This window comes from Natrix helvetica (genome assembly GCF_964273705.1).
Source record: "Natrix helvetica genome assembly, chromosome: 2".
NCBI lineage: Eukaryota > Metazoa > Chordata > Lepidosauria > Squamata > Natricidae > Natrix > Natrix helvetica.
The window spans coordinates 241,357,718-241,378,468 of record NC_138552.1 but is presented as its reverse complement, the minus strand read 5'-3'; the positions used below and the strand labels follow the sequence as shown (position 1 = coordinate 241,378,468).

The following is a 20,751-nucleotide window of genomic DNA, read 5'->3' as shown; positions in this document are numbered from 1 at the left end:
TCAGTAGTAGAAATAATTAAATAGTTATTCAGATAATGAAATTCTAGAATTTAAAGAGTTATCAGCCTAGCACTGATAACATTACCTAGTTTGAGTAACGAAACCTCTGCAAGAAAACAACCAAGCTCAGAGAGCATCAAGGACCCTTCATACATTCAAGTGCTGCAAGTTTGGAGCTATCATTTCATTACAGGAGCCCTCTGAGCAGTTTAAGAGGGAATAAAAAATCAGCTGTAAACAACAGATGGGAACAGAAAGGTAAATAGCAGCTCCATGAATGGAGGGAAGGGGGAGAACCCTGATTGCAAATGTGCTGATACCCAAAGCATCTGTAAATTCTAGCAATTTCATCAAATAAACAAAAGCAGTATTGTGCAGTTGTGATACAGGCCCTAATTGTTTGTACCTGCATGCAACATCACAACCTATACCCAAAAGGGGTGGAGCTTGTCTCACATCAGTGCAATGCTGCTTTTTATCAGTTATCCTTCTTACCCTCTACTCCTCCTCCCCTTTGCATATGGTTTTTTTCCCCTGACATACAGATTTCAAACATTATAGAAATGCTTAAATTGAGCACAGACACCAAGGAGACCTTTACATGGAAAATGATTTACCTTTAAAGAAAAATTGCATTGGCAACTCTACTTACTGGTTTCATTCTGCTCTGGGAAAAGGCCCATAAAGGGAGCAAAGTATACAGTACAGATAACGTACGACAATTGAGCCCAGAATTTATGTTGCTAAGTAAGATATTTGTTAAGTGAGTTTTGCTCCATTTTATGACTTTTCTTGTCACATTTGTTAGGTGAATCGCTGCAGATGTTAAATTAATAACACGATTGTTAAGTGAATCTGGCTTCCCCGTTGACTTTTCTCATCAGAAGGCCGCAAAAGGTGATCACATGACCCTGGGACAGTGCAACCGTCATAAATACAAACTGGTTTTCAAGCATCTGAATGTAAATCACGTGACCATGAGGATGCTGCAATAGTGCTAAGTGTGAAAAATTGTCATGTTTCTTTTTTCAGTGCTGTTGTAACTTTGAACTGTCACTAAATGAACTGTTATAAGTCAAGGACTATCTTGTTGAAGACTACCTTAGCCCATTGTGTATCTCCAAGAAATTAGAAGATCATTTCTTACCTCAGTATGCTCCAGCAAATTAGATCCATATAATCCTGCAGATGTGGCAATTCTAGCCAGATAACGAACTATAGAATTCACATCAGTGAATGTAACTTGGCTGTTTAAAAAAATTGAACATATATATGTTTATTCATATTTGAAGTAGAATTGTATTGGAATTCATTGTAACATGCAGCTCAGTATTATGTTTCCAGATTCATTCATAGCCATTCCACCCCATAAATTAAATATTGCAAACACAGTAGAAGCTAATGAAAATGTATCTTTTAAATTTTTCATAAAATAAAAAGCTATTTTAAAAAGCTACTGAAAATTGAAGACACCTTCATTTTATTTTCCATGCATAAATGCAACACTTCATAATAAAAAAATTCTCATCATCGAGCAAATATAAAGAATGGTTGATTGAACAAAAAAGGTCATATGGTTGGTCCTTCATTGAAGTGTAGCACTGTCAATTTTTTCATTTGCCTGATGGTAATAGATTATTGTGAAATGCCGCATTTCTGTTTTTTATTTAGAATTGTGCGGCACATTTAAAAACCATTTTTATGTAACTAAAATGGTCACACAAAGGAGAATAAAATAAGTAATTATATCTTCCTTGGAGGGACATGGAATACATCACAAAATATAGAAATGATTTATATCACAAGATTCTGTGCAAACCACATGCCTGGATTTTACACAGCACTTTTTCCTGCCTTTCATCTTCTTGGGATGATAAGGAATTTAAAAGGTTTCATTATCTAGGACTACAAAACTAAGTGAAAATCACATTCACATTCACTCAAAAAAGAGATTAAATTTTCACTGTTTCATTACCTACAAGTCACAGTTTTCAATGACTCCAATTTCTTTTTTAAAAAAATCAATGCCATTATTTCACAATGGAAACGATGACAATTTCAATGCAGCAGCAGCATCTATACCTTTGCAGACCTAAGAAAAGCTGAGTTATGTAGCAAAGTTAACTATTCTCTTGAAAAGCTAATCAGTTTCTGACTTAGCAATTAAATCAGAGATCACTCACCTTGTCAGAAGTTGAAATAAGGCAAAAAGCACAAGCAATTAAGTTCATATCAAATGACTTTTTATTTTACCACTATTACAGCAGAAGATGACCAGTTTTGGGGAACACACAATGAGATCTCATCACCTTCCAAAAATGGAAAGGTGAGATAAAAAAGGAATGACATTCTAGATGTACAACCCAAGATATAACCACCCATATCAGTCACATATCCATTTTAGAATTTTATTTTCCCTGTTCCTTAAAATCCATCTCAGACTACATGGCAACAATTATACCATTGGAAAAATTAATAGGAAAAATTTACAAAAGCATTATTTGATTCTAATGTCAGTTCCACAGTAGGATTCCAAGAAAAAAAGGTAAAAGTTATCACATCTATCTGAAAAAAAATATTTGAGAGTGTATGTATATATATATATAAAGGTCATGCAGAAATGATTAGTAAGTATTAAGAAGTGTAATAATTGCATTTCATCCTTCAGGGTAATGAACACATCCTTTCTTCATTTTCTTAACGGTATCAATATGATAGTAATTAAATTTGAAAAGCAATAACTGCAAAAAGCTTACTCAGATATTCGTAGAATGGTTTCTTTGCCTTCTTCAACTGAAATTTTAACATGATCCTTTACATGTTCGACAGTCAGCAATGCTCCTAAAATGATTATAAGATGGCTTATTTCACAGATACTTTTTTTAAAAATTCTCATAGCATTTCCTCTTTTACCTGAAGTTTACCAGTCAGGAAAACATTAACATTGTATCAATTGTCGACAATCTTTTCAGTATTAAAGAGAAGGCCTAAAACAGGGGTGTCCAAACTTGGCAACTTTAAGACTTGTGGACTTCAACTCCCAGAATTCCCCAGCCAGCTCTGGGGAAAGCAAGAGAAGCCCCCACCCCGCGCAAAAAAAAGTTGCCAGAGTAGTACACCATCACTTCCATGCCCTCCATGGAACTGATAGGCTGCAGTATTCATGCTGAGGTCATGTTGGGTATGTTTTTGTTTTAATTACTGAGATAATCATTTGCTCGTTTGTTCTTGTTGTACATTGTTCAGCGTCAATGAGAATGGACTAGTTTATAAGTCAAATAAATATATAAATTATACATCATGAGCCTATGGGATTAAGTCCCATTGATATGAATATGTACTCTCTACATATAAAGTAGATAGCTAACAGCTGTGGAAACTTGGGAATGGATTGACATAGGAGAAATAATGAAGGGGAATTTAAGTCTCATCTTTTTAGAAAAAGCAGAGTAATTTCCAATACATTTATGGGAAGAAGAGAATCCCAAAATGAGGTCTACTGAGCAGCAGTGAAGGCTGGAACTTGAAGCTGAAGCCTAGCAATACCAAGTTCTCAAAAATTTATTGAAGCTTCCAGGTACACATATGCCAAATTATGGAAATTCTTCAAATTTCAATATTGTAAACAATTCTGAAAAATTATTATAGTCCTTGGATTACAATAAGAAACTACCCTACTATAATGTTGTATTATATAAAAGTAATAAAGATGTGTTAAATTTCCAAATCAAACCTTTCTCAAAAATCTACTCCTGACTGCAATGTACAAATTCTCACAAAGGTACCACAGCAGCAACATCAGATCCTAGTTGACTTTGAAAAAAGTCAAGATATGGGTGAGCTTGGTAGCACTTTAATGGAAGACCACTGGGAAATCCCACACCTATAATAAGCCAGACTGGGGGAAATTCTGATAAAACGGCAGCATATCACTTCCAGCTCACACATCATATTATCAGAAGTTGAGCTGAACTCAAGAGAGTCAGTATAATTTTATCTTTCTACACCATTATTTAATGTTGTAGAAAAATATATAACTATATGTCATGCAAAACTGAAAGTTCAACACTTATATAATTAAGAAGCATCACTGCAGGCAAGATTATTTATTTCAAGCTACTCTCTTTGGGATGCAGAATGACAAGCTAAAATTACACACTTAGAAATTCCATGACTAAGCATAAATGCTATTGAAGTACACCCTATTATGCCTATGGCAGCTCAGATTTTAAAAAGAAATGCATTTAAGGAACTTTTATTAAGGTTATGCCACAAAACCATGTAAAATAAATGTTTAAAGGTGCAGTAGTCACTGTTAACTTTTATCAGATTGTGAATTAAATTATTTTAATTTTTTTCTGAAATGTCATTTTTCATCTGTAGTCTATATTCTGTTTTATAATATTAACCCATTATGTCTCTGCCTCATCGTATTACATTCAGCATGGCTTATACCCAAGTAACTGTACACTATTCTAGATAACAGTTAAGAGAATATCCAAAACGATCATAAAACTAGGAAGATCACATAACCTTGGAGTGGGAAATATAATCTATAATGGGACATATTCAAAGCATAACTTGATATTTTGACTTTCATTTTAAAATCCAAAACATTTAACCAGCAGAATATAAACAAACTTGACTACTGACCAAAAAGAAAGTGACCAAGCAATGTTGTGGTTGGGGGGAAAATGCAGCAGGCAATCAGCATATTAACACAAATGTAACTATCCATGTGATAACTGATCTGGGGTTTTTAGTTTAGTTTACTTTATTGTCATTGCACCTCGAACAATGAAATTAAATGCCATCTTCAGTGACACTACTACGTTCACTACTACTACATTCAGAAGCCACACCTCATTGGCAAGTGAAGCCAAAATTCGACTTTTCTGCATAAGCCTGAGTCTGACTGGGCAGGGGGATGAAGATAACCCAGATACGCAAGTTAGTGGGTAAGAAACGCCTATGGCCTACGTTTACTCCTCCATAGCGTCTCCCACAATCTGTGCCACGTGTCAGTGCCTTTCTCTCTAATCCCCCCTCCACTGAACGTCTGGACCTGCTGGCCCGCGTCTCTATCCATGTCAAAAGCCTCAAAAGCCCTTGTGAATTCATCCTCTCAGCCCCCTCCCCAACGACCTTTTGTTAGCTCCACACAAACACCCGTCCCAGATGACAGGAGCCCTTCCGCCCGTCGCTTTGCCCAGGAACCGGCTTTAACGAAAGAGAAAGAGGCGGATGAATGAAGAAGAGTCGGCCAATGGCTTCCCGCGGACGGTGCCTGATGTAACATGGCAGCAACACCTGAACCGGGCAAGGCAGCCGGAAAGGGGAGATTAGGGAGAGCTGTGGGGTGGTGGTGTGTGAAGGTTGAGCCGCGCACAACCGGCGTATATTTCGGGCAACGGGAGCGGGAATTCCTTACCGAGAGGCAAATCGCCGTGGTTGACAGTGAGGCTCAACGCCATTCCAGCAGCGGCACTAGGAGAAAGAACCGAGAAGGAATGCGACACGGCTGCGAGGGCCGAGACCGCCCTCCCCTTCTCCAATCAGACTCTAGTCCCGCCCCGGTCCCGCCTCCAACTTGTCATAGGGCTGGGCCAGCCTCGTCCACACCTTCCCCTCCCGCCCGCCCGCGGACGCCCCTTGAGGTTTTTCCTCTCAGGAGCCGCAACGCCCGTTCCCAAGTTGGGTTTGCGGAACGCGTTGCGAGACTATTTCCAAGCACGTTTCGTGTAGCCCTTAATTACACCCAACAGAATGAAGCCCAGGTTTGCTCTGTTGAGCTTGACAAAAGATTGAAAAGCTGAGCCCCTTTTTTAGTCTTCAGAAACATCCCTCACGAAAAGGAACCGACTCTGCCACACCTTTGTCCCGCACCAGCTGTTTCTGGGAGCTGCACCTGTTTTCAGATGCAATGCAGAGGAATTCAAACTGCTAGTTTTTCAAGTTCAGAGCTATCGGTCAAACATACTGGAATAAACCAGGAAAAGAGCCCTCTTAACCGAGAATAAAAAAAAATCTACAAATAAAAACTTCACAAAAGTATCAACAAAAATTATAATTTTATTTCAAGAATGTATTTTTCAATGTATAAACTCTAACATAGGTATTTTTCCAGATTTCTCCATATATCTCATGTGAAAAAGGAGGAAGGGAGAATTAAGCACAGAACTGACATACATCCCACACACCCAGGTATATATAAACAAAAGAGCTAGCTAGCTAGACAATCCCTTCACATGATGCATACATTTGTGAGGCTTGCATAACAAAAGTCAATTGAAATAACTTTTTTCTTCTTCAAATCAAATAGATGAATAATTGGATAGGAGTTGATAATTATATAGGTGAACATATATGATATTAATAAGCATTAACTGGACAACTTTATTGAAGACTAAAGATCATGGAACTGGTCCAAAGTGTCCTATCAAAAATCACAATTTATTTCAGTTAAGAAGGTCTTTCCAGCCAAATGGAATGTACAATCTTCTGCACTTTTTTATGGCACAAGGGCTTCTTTGACTGTCTCAGGAACTCGACTGGCATAATAGTCATGATTTTTTAAAGTAGCAAGGACTCCTCCTGAATTCATGTGTTTGACCTCTTTATTATAATTAAAAAAGTTCCCATGAATATCAGTAAGTTTGCCTGTGAAGAAAAGAAAAACATAACTCTAGATTTGAATGGATTTAGACACAGTATCTGTATTTCTACAAAAGGACAAACAATTAAAAGTAATTCATAAAAACCGAACATTCCTTTTCCAAATTATAGTTGGCTAAATTTGAATTTTTCCTTATGTTTCAGCATAACAGGTTAATACACAATATAATTAACGTGCTTTAATACACAAAACTGGCATCAAAATCAGTATAATTCTTCTGAACTTAAGAGTGTTTAAAGTTAGATCTTTTATACACACATCAACCTCCGATACCACCATATCTCATAAAGAAAAGCAATAATGGATTAGCTGGAAAATTAATAGTTGCAAGATTATGCTTACTCTGAAAATTATTTTGAAGCCCTGCTTAAGACATCTTACAATTAGAGAAGCATTTATTCATTTTCTTTCAAACATACATGTTTTAAGAAATTAACTCTTAATTAATATGATTCTTAAAGCAGCTACAACTTTTTTCAGACTTTCCTAGAAACCTAGAGCCTTGGTGGTGAAATGGTTAGAGGGCGGTACTGCAGGCTACTTCTGCTGACTGCCGGTTGCCTGCAATTTGGCACTTCAAATCTCACCAGGCTCAAGGTTGACTCAGCCTTCCAGCCTTCCAAGGTGGATAAAATGAGAACTAAAATTGTTGAGGAAAATATGCTGACTCTGTAAACTGCTTAGAGAGGGCTGTAAAGCACTGTAAAGCGGTATATAAGTCTAAATGCTATTACCATTGCTATAGATGATAACAGCATATTTTAAAAGATAAGAGCAGGGTTTTGTGTTATTTTGGGTTCTGAAGCACTTATTTCCAAACAATTTTCACAGGTTGCAGATCACCAAGTTTTGTTTTCTTATTTATTTGTTTATATTTTAAAAATTTAGAAATTGCTTTTTATTTCTTTTCATATCTGTCAATGTCAACAGATATGAATCAAAGAAATCTTATATTTAAATCTAAATACCTTATGTATACTTATTGGCACGTACAGACAAAAAATATCACTATCACATAACTATATAATCACTATCGCTATAATTATATCACACAATTAAGAAGAGTTAAAATACAAAAGAGCAAACATTGTTAAACTATTGTACAGCTACAGAAAGAAAAGTAGCAGAGATGACCATCAGCTAGGAAATAACATATATTAAGCCAATAAATATATCTGTATGCTTAACTGAAAAGAATATAAACATATTTTTAAAATACTAGGTTTAAGTTAGCATCGTTGGCCTCTTCGTTATATCTCTTTACAAAGAGAAATATTTATACATCTCCTTGTTTCTATTTCTCCAATGTATTTACTAACTTACCTCCAACTGCATGCAAAATAGCCTCTGGTGCACATGTATCCCACTTCTTGCATCCAGGACTGGCAAATACATAAGCAGAAGCTTTGCCTTCAACAAGTTGAATGATCTTAAACAAATAAAACAACCTTAGTCGTTTAATATGCACATTTGCAATGTTTTTAAAGATAAGGAATAAGTTTACATACAGATCAATGTTTTAGTTCTTGATTACTTTACCATTAACATTTTAATTAGGTTATAGTTTATAGAAAAAACATTCTTGATGAGGTAAGGACATGCAATATCAGGGGTTTTCAATTCAATTGTATAGCATGTGAAGGATGTGTGTTTTTGTTTTATTTTTTATGTATAATGTACACTGAAGATGGCATTTAATTTGATTGTATGAGGTGCAATGACAATAAAGTAAACTATAACTATTATCACTTAAGAAAGTATTGATCCATTTCTAAGCCACTCTTAAGAATTTCTACCACCTTGAGAGATGACATGTAAATAATTAAAATCCCAAAGAGGCCAAAGCAATTAATAAAATTATTTCCACAATTCCTATGCCCCACCCACACAATGTGGTTGAAATCAAATTGCAAGATGTGCATCATCTATTGGAAAACTTTGCCTGGGGCACTACTATAAAAATGAAAGTCTCATCTTGTACTTTAAAAAAATTAACCCTATTATCATGGCATTAAAATTTAGGGGTGTCCATACCTTATTACCAGCACCTCCAACTCTCACCACATTGTCAGGCTTCATTGCACTAATGCAGTCATTTACCATCTTGCTGCTGTGTGATCTTGTGGTGGTAATGATGTGCTGCCCGGCTGGTACCTCTTTTAGCTGAAATCCAAAGGCACCCAAACCAAGGATTCCCCATATTGTCCTGCCAAGAACTGCATCTGCACCTGCCTGAAAAAAATATTTGAACATTCTATTTTGAAAAATAAACAAAAGGAGTAAAATATATATGATGGTTGGGCATACTGTATTTATATAAAAGAATAATGACCCTAAATTTAGCAAATTCCATCCTCAAAGGTTAGACAAAACTAATCTGCTCCATTACATTATCAGCAAATTTGATATGAACTGAAATATATGTTATTTGCAAAGATACATTTCTTTCTTTCAGAGAAAAACTACAATTCTGCTGCCGAAAGAATAAGACTTGCTGTTATGCAAATAGGTAGAGGTTTGCAACTTTAGTCTGCCTTTATCTAACTGAAGAGCTTCATCTATACTTTTTGTTACAAGATCGAATCCGAGTTGGTCACCGGGATCAGATATTTATTCTTCCAAGCTTTTGCATTTATATGGACCCCATCCTCAGGGAACTTCTCACTCTCCAGAATGTGTGAGAAGTTCCCTGAGGATGGGCTACAGTACGGACTCAAATCCGATCCCGCAACATTATCCTGGGACACATATATTATTTGCCTTCATTCATGAGAGATACTTTTTGTTATTCAGTGTATTTTCAGCTTTACTGGTTCAGTTACCAGTGAATTTCTTCTGCATTATTTTTATTTTGTCGCACCTATAGCCACCACTATGGGCAATATACATAAGGTACATTCTCAAATACATAGTAAGTAAATTAGTAAGAAGAGAAGGCATACCCACAGATGTTTAAAATCTAGAGAAATCAAGATAGGGAGATACTACATCAACATTAGCTTATTTCTGCAAAAATTTTAGAAAGTTCATTGAATTCAGACTTCACCTTAGCAAAATTCAACTAATATTATAATTTTGTATAGGAAAATGAGTTACTAATTTTTGCAGCTGTACAAGTCATTTTCCCGGTTCCTTTGTTGAAGCCACTGCGAATATGAGAGGACTATTGTGCTGAATGCCAAAAATATAGTATATGTCACACACAGGAAATCAGAAGTCGAGGCAGTTGAAATGAATATGGGTTTATTGTAAACCAATGTTCTCTACAAGAATCTGAACTACTAATGGTCAAAGCAAATTGCCGGCAGATAAAAGTCAACGGAATTCAACGTTGGCTGGACTTAGATCTCCTGTAGGCATGAAGGGACTTGAGACTGACACATCCCTCGGGCTCAGATTGGTCATCTCCTATAGCATATGGAGTCTGACATGTGGATTTATGCTGGTCCTAAATCTGCTATGGGTGTACGTCCTTTTAACTAGGGCAATTTAGACAGAAAAAGAAAAGGGCCATTCCTCCTTCTAAGTAACAAGTCAGTTAACCCCATTATTCTAATTAATTAGAAGTGATATGCAGTAAAATAGAAGAACATTAAGAAATTAAAGCATTTCCTACCTCATAGTTGTAATATGGTTGATTGATGACCCCCGCAATAGCTTTTCCTTGATAAGCAATACCAATAAGAACTGTTACATGGTCAAGAAGTCCTGAAAGAGATAAACATCTGTCAATGGTAATGAAAATCAAGATTTTTATATTTTTGACTTACATGATACTTTATAATTTCAGTGACTGTTTATATTTGATCATGCTTATACACTAGTTGTTGGATAGCCATCTGTCTAAAACGGTATAGGGTTTCCTGCCTAGGCAGGGGGTTGGACTAGAAGACCTCCAAGGTCCCTTCCAACTCTACTATTGTATTGTATTGTATTGTATTGTATAGTTGCTTAAGTATGTTTGTTAAATAAGCCACAACTGGTTGGGTTTACATTATGCTAAACATCAGTCAATACACAAAGCTAAAACCAAAACAACTCTCATTAAAGTTTTGCGTGTTATAGTACAGCAACTTGCTGCATTTTATTATTCAAGATCATTTTTCTTCCATTTCATTAAACAATAAAGCAGAACCCACACCTGCCTTGCTTTAACAAGTTATTTTCCAGTTCACTACTCTCCGGTATCAAATCCATGGAACATTTCGTGATTTCTAACCAAGCAAAATTGCCAAAGACATCAATTCAGTAGAACACTGATCATAATACAATGTCATACAATCCCAGTTGTATCTATTGTTAGATTAAGAAGTAATTTGCAAGTATCTTTGTGATGCTTTTTCAGTTTTCTGGATCCCCATATAGCTAAAAGAAAAACCCCAGAGGCAATGAAAATAGCAATTAGAAATGAGGGGGGGGGAGCCCTGATTTGTGCCTGTTTCAATAACAGAAGTAGCAAAGAACTAAATAATTATTATGTTACTTGTGTGCAAGAGACAAGCTTGACTGCATTTAATTCATAGTATCGTATTTTTCAGAATATAACACACCTTTTTCCCTCAAAAAAAAAAGGCTGAAAATCTGGGTGGGTCTTATACACTGAATACAGCATTTTTTTGCCTCCCGAAACCCTGCCCCCTTCACCAAAATGGCTGTGCAGAGCCTGTAGGAGGCTTTCAGAGTGCTCCTGGGGACTGGGGAGGGCATAAATGAGCCAAAAATGGGCTGTTTTTTGCTCAATTTTGCCCCCCCCCCAGCCCCCAGGAGACCTCTATAAGCCTCCTAAAGGCTATGCATGCAATTTTTATCACAAAAAATGGGCCCGTTTTCGCAAAAAATGGGCCATTGTTTGCTCATTTTGGGAGGGGCACCTCTCTTACCACACCTTTCCCTTACCACTGGCTATGTTGACTGGAACTCTTAGCAGTTCCATAGTTCAAAACAGCTGGAGTTTTTTTTTATGGATTGCAACCCAAGATTGCTTAACAGCAACCCGGAGTGTTGGGAAGGAGTGCTTCACCATTAGAGAGTGAAGCAGTCACATGGGAATTTCGCTTAACAACTGCTTTGCTCAATGACTGATTTTCTGGTCCAAACTGCAATGATGCGTCAAGGACTACCTAGACAACAAACTGTCTCTTAAAGGCCTTTTAAGTTCATTGTTACATGAGAAATTAACAAAAATCCATTTTATTAGGTTAAATAGTTTAAGTATCTAGACATCCACTTCCAATTTTCTATCCCTGGAATAACCAATCGGGTGAACTTTCTATTAGAACTCAAAAACTTCCTGATGCAATCCTAAAAAAATGCTAACCATCATGTCCCTGCATCAATAAAACTATATAAAACAAAGGTTCTGGACTTGTTTTATGGTGCATAATTCTCAGCTTGTTGTTGTTAGTTGTGAAGTTGTGTCTGACCCATCGCAACGTTCCTCCAGGCCTTCCTATCCTCTATCATCTTCTGGAGTCCATTTAAGCTCATGCCTACTGCTTCAGTGACTCCATCCAGCCACCTCATTCTCTGTCGTCTCCTTCTTCTTTTGCCCTCAATCTTTCCCAGCATTAGGCTCTTCTCCAGTGAGTCCTTCCTTCTCATTAGGTGGCCAAAGTATTTAAGTTTCATCTTCAGGATCTGGCCTTCTAGAGAGCAGTCAGGTTGATCTCCTCTAGGACTGACCGGTTTGATCACCTTGCAGTCCAAGGGACTCGCAGGAGTCTTCTTCAGCACCGTAGTTCAAAGGCCTCAATTCTTTGGCACTCAGCCTTTCTTATGGTCCAACTTTCACAGTCATACATTATAACTGGAAAAAAACATAGTCTTGACTATACACACTTTTGTTGACAGGTGATGTCTCTGCTTTTTAGTAAGTTGTCTAGATTTGCCACAGCGTTCTTCTCTAGGAGCAAGTGTCTTTTAATTTCTTGGCTGCAGTCCCCATCTGCAGTGATCTTGAGCCCAGGAAAATAAAATCTGTCACCTCCATTTCTTCCTCATCTATTTGCCAGGAATTGAGAAGAATTAATTCTCAGCTTAATGTATCCCGTATTAGAGAAGAGAGAGAACCACATAGATATCCTTGATTCCTTACAAAAATATAATAATTAAACCAGATAAAATGTGGTGGTTACTGTTTTATGTGGTAGCTTCTAGTACAAAAAGACATCCACATACATTTATAGTGTAAAAAGCCCTGCTAAGGAAAAGCTGAGCCTCAGTCAACAATAAGGAATGAATCATTCAATGATCTATTCTAATTGCACACTTTGTATTGTACTTCCAAACTTCTAAAGGGTGACCGTGACTTCTATATATTATATGGTCATGCATAAATGATAGATATTAATCTAGAAGCCAGACAATTGTGGATAGTTTTGTCCTTAAATCTATAAATGCTAAACACCCCTCACCAAAGAAACAAAGAACAAACCTTCAGTATATTCTTTTGTTCCATCCAGAGGATCGACCCATATAACAAGCTTTGAAGGAAACAAAAGAAAAGTAGAAAGTTTCAAAAGGGGAAAGTGTGGAGAGTAAATCATTACTAGGCTGCAGTGGCTGCCCAGCTGCAGTGGACTCAAATAGTCAATCACTTCTCAAATCACAATTCATTCCACCCCGTAGTGATTACTGATTCTCATCCTTGTCTGGAAAATAAATCAGGGATTATTAAAAAAAAATAACCCTTTTAAATACCTCTTCCTCTTTAATAGCAGTATACTGCGGTGGACAGATTTGCTTCAGTATCTCCTCACATTGGCTTTTCTCAAGTAAGTCTTCACTGACTTCTTCATAGGGAAGATCCTGGATTTTTTTAAAAAAAAGACTATGCACAGTTAAAGTCAAAAATGCTTATTCATTTCTTAGCGAACTAGAGGCAAGTTTAAATAATTTTAATGAAAGAGAAGTTTTGGAAAGCTGGACTTTTTAGTGCTGTAATATTCCAAAACTATCAGCAAAAGTCTATACAGATGGGCCTGTAACATTGGCTGCAGAATTGGTTACAATTGATTATAATTTAGTTGCAATGATTGCTAAACAGTGTTAATCCAAAGAGTAAGTGGCAAAAATAGTCTTACTGCTACAGCTGAAAATGCAATATAAGTAAAATTCTATATTAAATGCACACATACAAACGTTTCTAATGAAAAATAAAAGAGAGCAGATGTTTGTAATGGAAAATAAAATAGAGCGGAGAGAAATTTCAATAACGCTAAATGCTAACAAGTTTCAGTAATGTTTAAAGTATGGAGACTAAACACCAAACTAAGAGAGATGAATCTTGTTAGGTAAGACCCCCAATTCAGATGCCACTGAATTGGGGGTCCTACCTAAATGTTTAAAGCCATGAGCCATTTGAGATCAAGGACTCTGCTGAATACCTATTAAAAAACAGTTTACAACTGTCCTCAATGACTTCTTATTCAAGGACTGTTTGAACTTGGGATGGCACTGAATGAGAGGTACTTACAACTACAGTAGTTCTTGACTTTATGGCTATTGTAGCACCTCTACAATCCTGTAGTTGTGATCAGGGTACTTGACACCTGGCTCACAATTACAGCATCATGGCATCCCACAATCATATGATGACCGTGTAACCTTTATTGGGTTCCTACAAGCTAAGTCAATCAGAAAACTGGTGGGAGATCGCAAATGGCAACCACATGACATCCTCACTTAAAAATGGGGTTTGTTTAACAATTGAAACCAGAAAGTGCCATTGCTAAGCAATGCAATCTCATGACTTTACAACCGTATCACTTAGCAATAAAAATTTCACTTGAGGATTATATGTATATTTTTATAGTGGCTTTAATTTTTGCAGAGTCACTGTTGGGAAATGGGCAGATATAGAAATGTTTGAATAAAGAAATAAATTCCAAGGTAGTTGGAAAGTTTTTTTTATTTGTAAGTAAATAATATTACATATAGCTGCTGCTGTCAAATCTGTTCTAGTCTTGTAATCCCCATACGACTAGTTAAGACTTCTTATTACAGTATTTGAACGCAAGTTACCTATAAATGTATAAAACAGCAGTCATGGTCATATGGAAGAAAAATGGTGGAGAGACTGGGATGCAGTTTATCAACGGTTTTTTCTCACTGGTTAGTAGTGGTTAGGATTGTTTTTTTTTTAAAGAGGATAAAGGTAGTGTATCGAATCAAACAAGTACAAAAGAACATGCTGACTCCTCACCTCTTCACCTATGATTGTCACCTTAGGAAAGTTCAAACCCAAGGACGAACAAATGCTCATCTGTACCAAGCGATCAGCTTTAGTCTGGAGGTCATTAGCTCCACACTATTAAAAAAGAAACCTGGTCAATTTATAATCAAAATAACAACTTGGCTAAAACAAATTGTGTTATCATTAGGAAGATGTAAAATTACTGGAAATTTCGAAACATGTATTTGGATATTGAGAAAATCCTAGGGGTTGTGTGTGTTTTCAATTGTATGTATCATCTTACTGTCATGCACTGGGTAAATATTTTAAGATATTCTTCCTCAGGAAAAAAATACTTTATTTATACTTCATTCATTCATTCATTCATACATACATACATACATATATATGAATTAAGTGTCATTACACAATGTACTGTGTAATATTAGAATGCTGGAATGTGACTGGAGAGACCAAAGCTCAAGTCCTCATTTTTTTTCTGGCTGGGTAACATTAAGTCAGCCAGTATCTTCAAAGGCATTGTGAGGATAAAGGTAAGGCCTTGAGGAATAAAATAAGGAATAAAATATAATAAATATGGACCAATTATTTTTGCTTTTTCAGTTCTGTATGAGAAAACTGCGGTCCTCTAGATATTTCTGTACAACTTTCAGCATCTCTCAGAAATAACCAGGCTGGCTAAGGTTGTTGGAATTGTACTTCAGTAAATGGAGATCCACACATTACTTGGCCCTAATACAGGTTGTTAGATATTTTAAATATTTTAACATCCTGAAAAGCAAGAAAGTTTAGTCATTTTTCTCCACTCTCATAAAGGCTATTCAAAGTAACTGGGGAAACAGGAAGACAAAATCACATACATATTATAGATTATTTCAAGAGCTATATAACTTTATATATAGCATGTCAGCAAATGAGATGTCTCTAAATGACTAATATTGATGATAGAATTATAAAATATTTGATGAGCCTTTTTAATGGTTATTCCAGCAGATGTTGTCTGGGCATGCAAAGACTAAGTTGTACTGACACTTTGAGCAATCATTATTTCAGAGTGAATCCAGAAGGATGATTTGCTTGCAGGTGAATTGCCTCACCAAATTATTTGTGCGTACATCTCAAATAAATGAGGCTACAATGCTAAACACGCTTATTACTGAGCAAGCCTTACTAAACACTACAAGCCATACTTTTGAGCACATATGCACAAAATTTGTTCTGCCCGTTATACCAGCATCAATTAATTGTTCTTTATTTGGATACATAAGTTCCGACTGGAAATATATAGGATGCTACTGATCATTTACCTTCTCCACTATGTCCAGTTCTCCTCCAGACATAACTTTTCTGACAATGGTTCCCGCTTTATTAGCCACGGAATACGCTGAGGCCACAAGACGCAACAATACACTTGGATTAGAAGCCATGATTACTACATAGAAAAAACAAAAGAAAACAAAGGCAATCTTATAAGTAGCACAATTTTCTTATGAAAGAAATACCTTTGGGGCCTGACTTACATTGGAAAGATTAAAGAATCCTTTTCATTAGAAATCATTTTTAGCAGTAGAAGACACATCAGAAATGCCCATGTAGTTATGAATTTAAAATATAGATTATAGTTATTACAAATCTTTTAATTATATCTCCTTCTTTCAAAAAGAATCCTGTTAGGAATTTAATAGTCTGCTTTTTAGCTTCAAACATCTGGCTCAGACATTTCCAAATGTAGAGAACATAGGCAGTGGCCTTGAAGGACAAGAGGAAGAGCTGCTACCAAGTTTTTTTAATATGGTCTCCCTTGGAGGGATGATACCAATCCACCATCTTCATGAGGTGGAGATTTTATCTGTCACATATAGAAGGGATAATGCTCCTTTCTCTTATGAAAAAAGAAAAATCTGATTTTTTTAAAGGCAAAGGGCAAAGCTACCACGAGTTTAATATTGTTCCCTCAAAGTTTGGAGTTTTCTGAGGTTTGCATTTCCATGATTTGGAGTTTCCAAGAAGCTGGGAATTTCAGGAAAAGTGAAGCAGAGAAACAGATGCTTCAGGTAGCACTATTTCTGAAATGATAAAGTCTCATAAAGAATTAGTGTTAGGATTTAACACTTGCTTCTTTGTGCTTTGTTAAAGTAATGATGTCACCTTCTCTATATAAAATATAGCAATATCACTTAAACTTACATAACACCCCATAGTGCTTTACAGCATTTTCTGAATGGTCTACAATGTCAGTATAATGTCCTCAACAATCTGGTCCTTGTTTTATCAACCTCAAAAGGATCGAAGCCTGAGTCAATCATGAGCCGGTGAGGATCAAAGTCCTGACTGTGGGCAGAGTTAGCCTGAAATACCTCATTCTAACCATTGCACCACCAATATAACTGGATGTTTAAACCCCAATCTGCATCCATTCTTCAGGCTGAATATTTTTATTTGCTGCAAATGCTATGTAATAATATGCAATAATAAATTGGAATGTTTTTGCAGGACCAATTTTCCACTGCACGGACTCAGTCATTTACTAAAGTCTATGGTTAGATATAAGTAAACAAGAGCAGGTGTTGTAACTTTGAATAGTCACTGAATGATTGGTCAGTAAGTGAGGTATGCAGTAAAGCAATACAGATTGGATTTATATACAATATGTCACTGAGTCGTGATTTGCTTTGCCAAACTTATTTGAGTAAGCCCCAATTTTCTGGGCTCACACAAAATAAACAATGGTTACATACACTAACCCAAACAAATCACATTATTGTTTTATGTGCTATGTGAACTCAGGATTTGAGGAACCACAAAAAATGACATAAGCTTCCAGAGAATATCGTTCATTTGTCAATATTCTTATTTTCTTAGCCTTATATATGTTACGGTGAAAGACCGAAATCTGGTGAATGTCGACATTCACCGGTGAAAGACCGAATATTTCATTACATTGTTTTACATTCGGACCTTCACCGGTGAATGTCGACATTCACATAGTCGCTTGGTGTATGTCCGAAAATACCCTTATCCTCTCGACACCCTTACCCTAATCCCCTTACCCTAATACCTCGGCTCCTCGCTTCCTTTTAAGCGTCTTCTTAAGGATCGCAGGTTTTTTTAAAAAAAACTCCGCGAATAGAAGACGCTTAAAAGGAAGCGAGGAGCCGAGGTATTAGGGTAAGGGGATTAGGGTAAGGGTGTCGAGAGGATAAGGGTATTTTCGGACATACACCAAGCGACTATGTGAATGTCGACATTCACCGGTGAAGGTCCGAATGTAAAACAATGTAATGAAATATTCGGTCTTTCACCGGTGAATGTCGACATTCACCAGATTTCGGTCTTTCACCGTAACATATACACTTTTTATTATAACTAATAATCAGTGGGGGTTACAACTGGTACGCCCCATACAGGTGTACCGGTGCCTGCCGGGAGCACCGGATACCATTCCAGTACAGTTCTCCGGAGGGGCCACCCGTCCACCCACGCTCCTTACCAGTATTTGAGCTCTTCGGGGCTTCTGCGCACGCACATGGAGCATATGGCGCCTGCACAACGCTCCACCGAGCAGCTGGAGCATTGCGGAGGCATCACAGAGTAGCCAACTTCCCTTTATCCTGACAGCCTCATGTTGAAAGAGAGGATTAAAAGTAATCCTGTACTATATTCCCCAACTCCCTTTAGAACTCTTCGGAAGAGTGGGAGGTTCTGGTTCATGTATTGCACTAAGCCAATCTTTTTTGTAGTTTCACCTAGTTGAAAGCATGCCAAGCCGAAGAATAAGTAAACAACGGTCTATAAGTTTCAGTAGTAACATATGTCCTTGTCTATTCCTCAAACATTGAGAAAACTAAGATTTCATTAGTATGGCAAATTGGCAACTTAGGTAGTTGTGGAGATGCAAAGGAGTTAATAAATATTGACAATTATCACATAAGTAATCCTCTTTCCTCACTGTGAATTGTGCAACATTTAAAAAAAAACTCCTAACTTCAGTTTCATGTTAACAGACAAGGGAATCTGAGAGCTAGCAACCTTTAAACTACATTCAATTTGTTAAATTATATCATTGGGAAAGATGCTGAAAAACTTCACTTCGTCTGCTTGCTTTTTATTCCCAGTAATATTGGTTATTGGTTTAACATTTTGCAACTAGCTTTTCTGGTTTAAAGCAGAATTTATTTTCCAATTCACCACTTCCTTGTAAACTTTATGTAGCCACTTTACATAATCTGAACTATATTTAGTTCGCGCCTTCTTCTCCTACAAAGTGCATGTTTCTTTACCTTTTAAAGAAAAATTAAGAAACTACCCACTTACAGAAAAGATAATTTAACATTCTGAGCAATGGAACTTGAAGCCCATATTCTTATTAGCCCTGGCACTGGTCCTGCCATTTTAAAGAAATTTGGATTGCATTGCCTTCAATATTCCTTTATCATAACAACTATATGGTGAAGACCCATTTTTGAAACAACCACACCTGAACAGAACATAAAATGGATGGCAGCCTCACACACATGAACATATTTATTCTTGTGTTTTATCTTTTAATCGATGCTTATAAAAACTATTAGGCTGATTTTAGGATGTGCAGCAGCGCTCCCCCCCCCCCACCTCATATTGTGGGAAATGCCAACTTTATTTTTAGCAATTATACTTTTTTTTGCTTTATCTTTTTTTTTGTCAAAAGTTTGTTTTAACATACATATAATATAATTCAAAGTATACCAGTACATCTTAACACACATTTTTTGAGTATTCAATAATATATCAATTCCTTTTGCCATTAAGCCTCTTCGATTTTTATTTGCTCTTCTGCTTTCCATACACCATATTATAGTCTATTTCATCTTCAGCTCTCCTCCTCTTCTTCTCTTCTCCTCCCTACCTTCTTTCCTCCCTCTATCTTCTCTCTCTTTTTAGCAGTTATACTGATGAATCTTACCAGTGCATTCAGTGATCACAGTGGACCAAAAATATCATTTATGAAGTACCACAATTCTCCTTTATTTGGTGAAAATGTTGGTGAAGATTTGCACAAAACTTATTTAAAATGGTTTTACCCAATCTTCCAAAGCAAAATCTCTTGATCTGACAGAGGAACGTTTTACAATTATAAAAGTTTATCCAAAATATAATATATATAAAACAGCTACTTAACGGAAAACTTTCTGGACAGGCATATATAAGAATTGCACCAGGAACTACTTGTCCACACTGCTCATGTTTGTTGGTTGTTTTCTAAGTTCTAATCCATTATAGTAACTATCATACATGTAAGAAACAGCACATGGGCCACATTTAGTCACTCAAATGAACACAATACGAGCTTGACCATGCCACTAGAATAACTCCAGGCTGCTTTGTGACTGTGTATATGTGTATGTATATATATATATATATATATTCGAGGACATTGCCAGGACGGGATTGAAAGAAAAGTGTTATTTCACCACACACCTCCTTCACTATCACAAGACCTCTATCGATGAACATCTAAAAGCAAATAATCCGAAAAAGACAAGAGAAAAATGAAAATTGCAGCGTACCTCTTTTTCCAGCAGCCCCACTGTTACAAAACACTCGCAAGACTGCTCGCGCCGAGATTACTCAGTGCCGATTTCCTATTCTTTCTCCGCCCCACCTATCGGGTCCTTTACCGGGTCCTTATTGGCAGATTGGCCAATATCTGGCCAATAACGTTTATATGTATGTCACCAGGGGCTCTGTTCCTAATTCATGCACAGGGAAGACTCATTTACGCAACTAGGCCACTTTTCTGGGCTGCGAAGCTGAACTGATGCCGGGGTTCGGGGCACCCAGACCTAGAGGCGACGCTTGCGAGACTCCCCACATAACAAAGGGGGGAGGACCGAACTCCAGG

At 36.8% G+C, this 20,751-nt stretch overlaps 2 protein-coding genes across 3 annotated transcripts in view; both read right to left on the bottom strand.

The window, feature by feature from the left end:
• Window positions 1-5,566, bottom strand: part of EPRS1 (glutamyl-prolyl-tRNA synthetase 1) — a 49,756-nt gene extending 44,190 nt beyond the window's left edge. For both annotated transcript variants that reach the window (XM_081945200.1, XM_081945201.1), the window contains exons 1-3: window positions 5,432-5,566; window positions 2,757-2,841; window positions 1,148-1,247 (exon numbers count right to left, since the gene is read on the bottom strand). In XM_081945200.1, the coding sequence (XP_081801326.1) occupies window positions 1,148-1,247; window positions 2,757-2,841; window positions 5,432-5,474 (228 nt within the window). In that variant the 5' untranslated portion in view covers window positions 5,475-5,566. The remainder of the gene's footprint in view (window positions 1-1,147; window positions 1,248-2,756; window positions 2,842-5,431) is intronic.
• A 486-nt stretch (window positions 5,567-6,052) lies between these two features.
• Window positions 6,053-20,566, bottom strand: BPNT1 (3'(2'), 5'-bisphosphate nucleotidase 1). The gene is made up of 9 exons (XM_081945759.1): window positions 20,417-20,566; window positions 16,178-16,302; window positions 14,880-14,984; window positions 13,376-13,483; window positions 13,110-13,158; window positions 10,293-10,384; window positions 8,711-8,908; window positions 8,000-8,105; window positions 6,053-6,660 (listed from the first exon to the last, which is right to left on the bottom strand). Exons 2-9 carry the CDS (start codon window positions 16,295-16,297, stop codon window positions 6,512-6,514), a joined length of 927 nt encoding a protein of 308 aa, XP_081801885.1. The 5' UTR covers window positions 16,298-16,302; window positions 20,417-20,566; the 3' UTR covers window positions 6,053-6,511.
• Window positions 20,567-20,751: the final 185 nt, after the last annotated feature.

Coding starts and splice junctions, on each gene's coding strand:
- BPNT1 (XM_081945759.1), bottom strand. CDS start 16,297: ATGGCTTCTAATCCAAGTGTATTGTTGCGTCTTGTGGCCTCAGCGTAT. Junction 14,985..16,177: donor AACTGGACATAGTGGAGAAG/GTAAATGATCAG, acceptor CTTTTTTAATAG/TGTGGAGCTAATGACCTCCA. Junction 6,661..7,999: donor TATTTTGCATGCAGTTGGAG/GTAAGTTAGTAA, acceptor TTTTCTTCACAG/GCAAACTTACTGATATTCAT.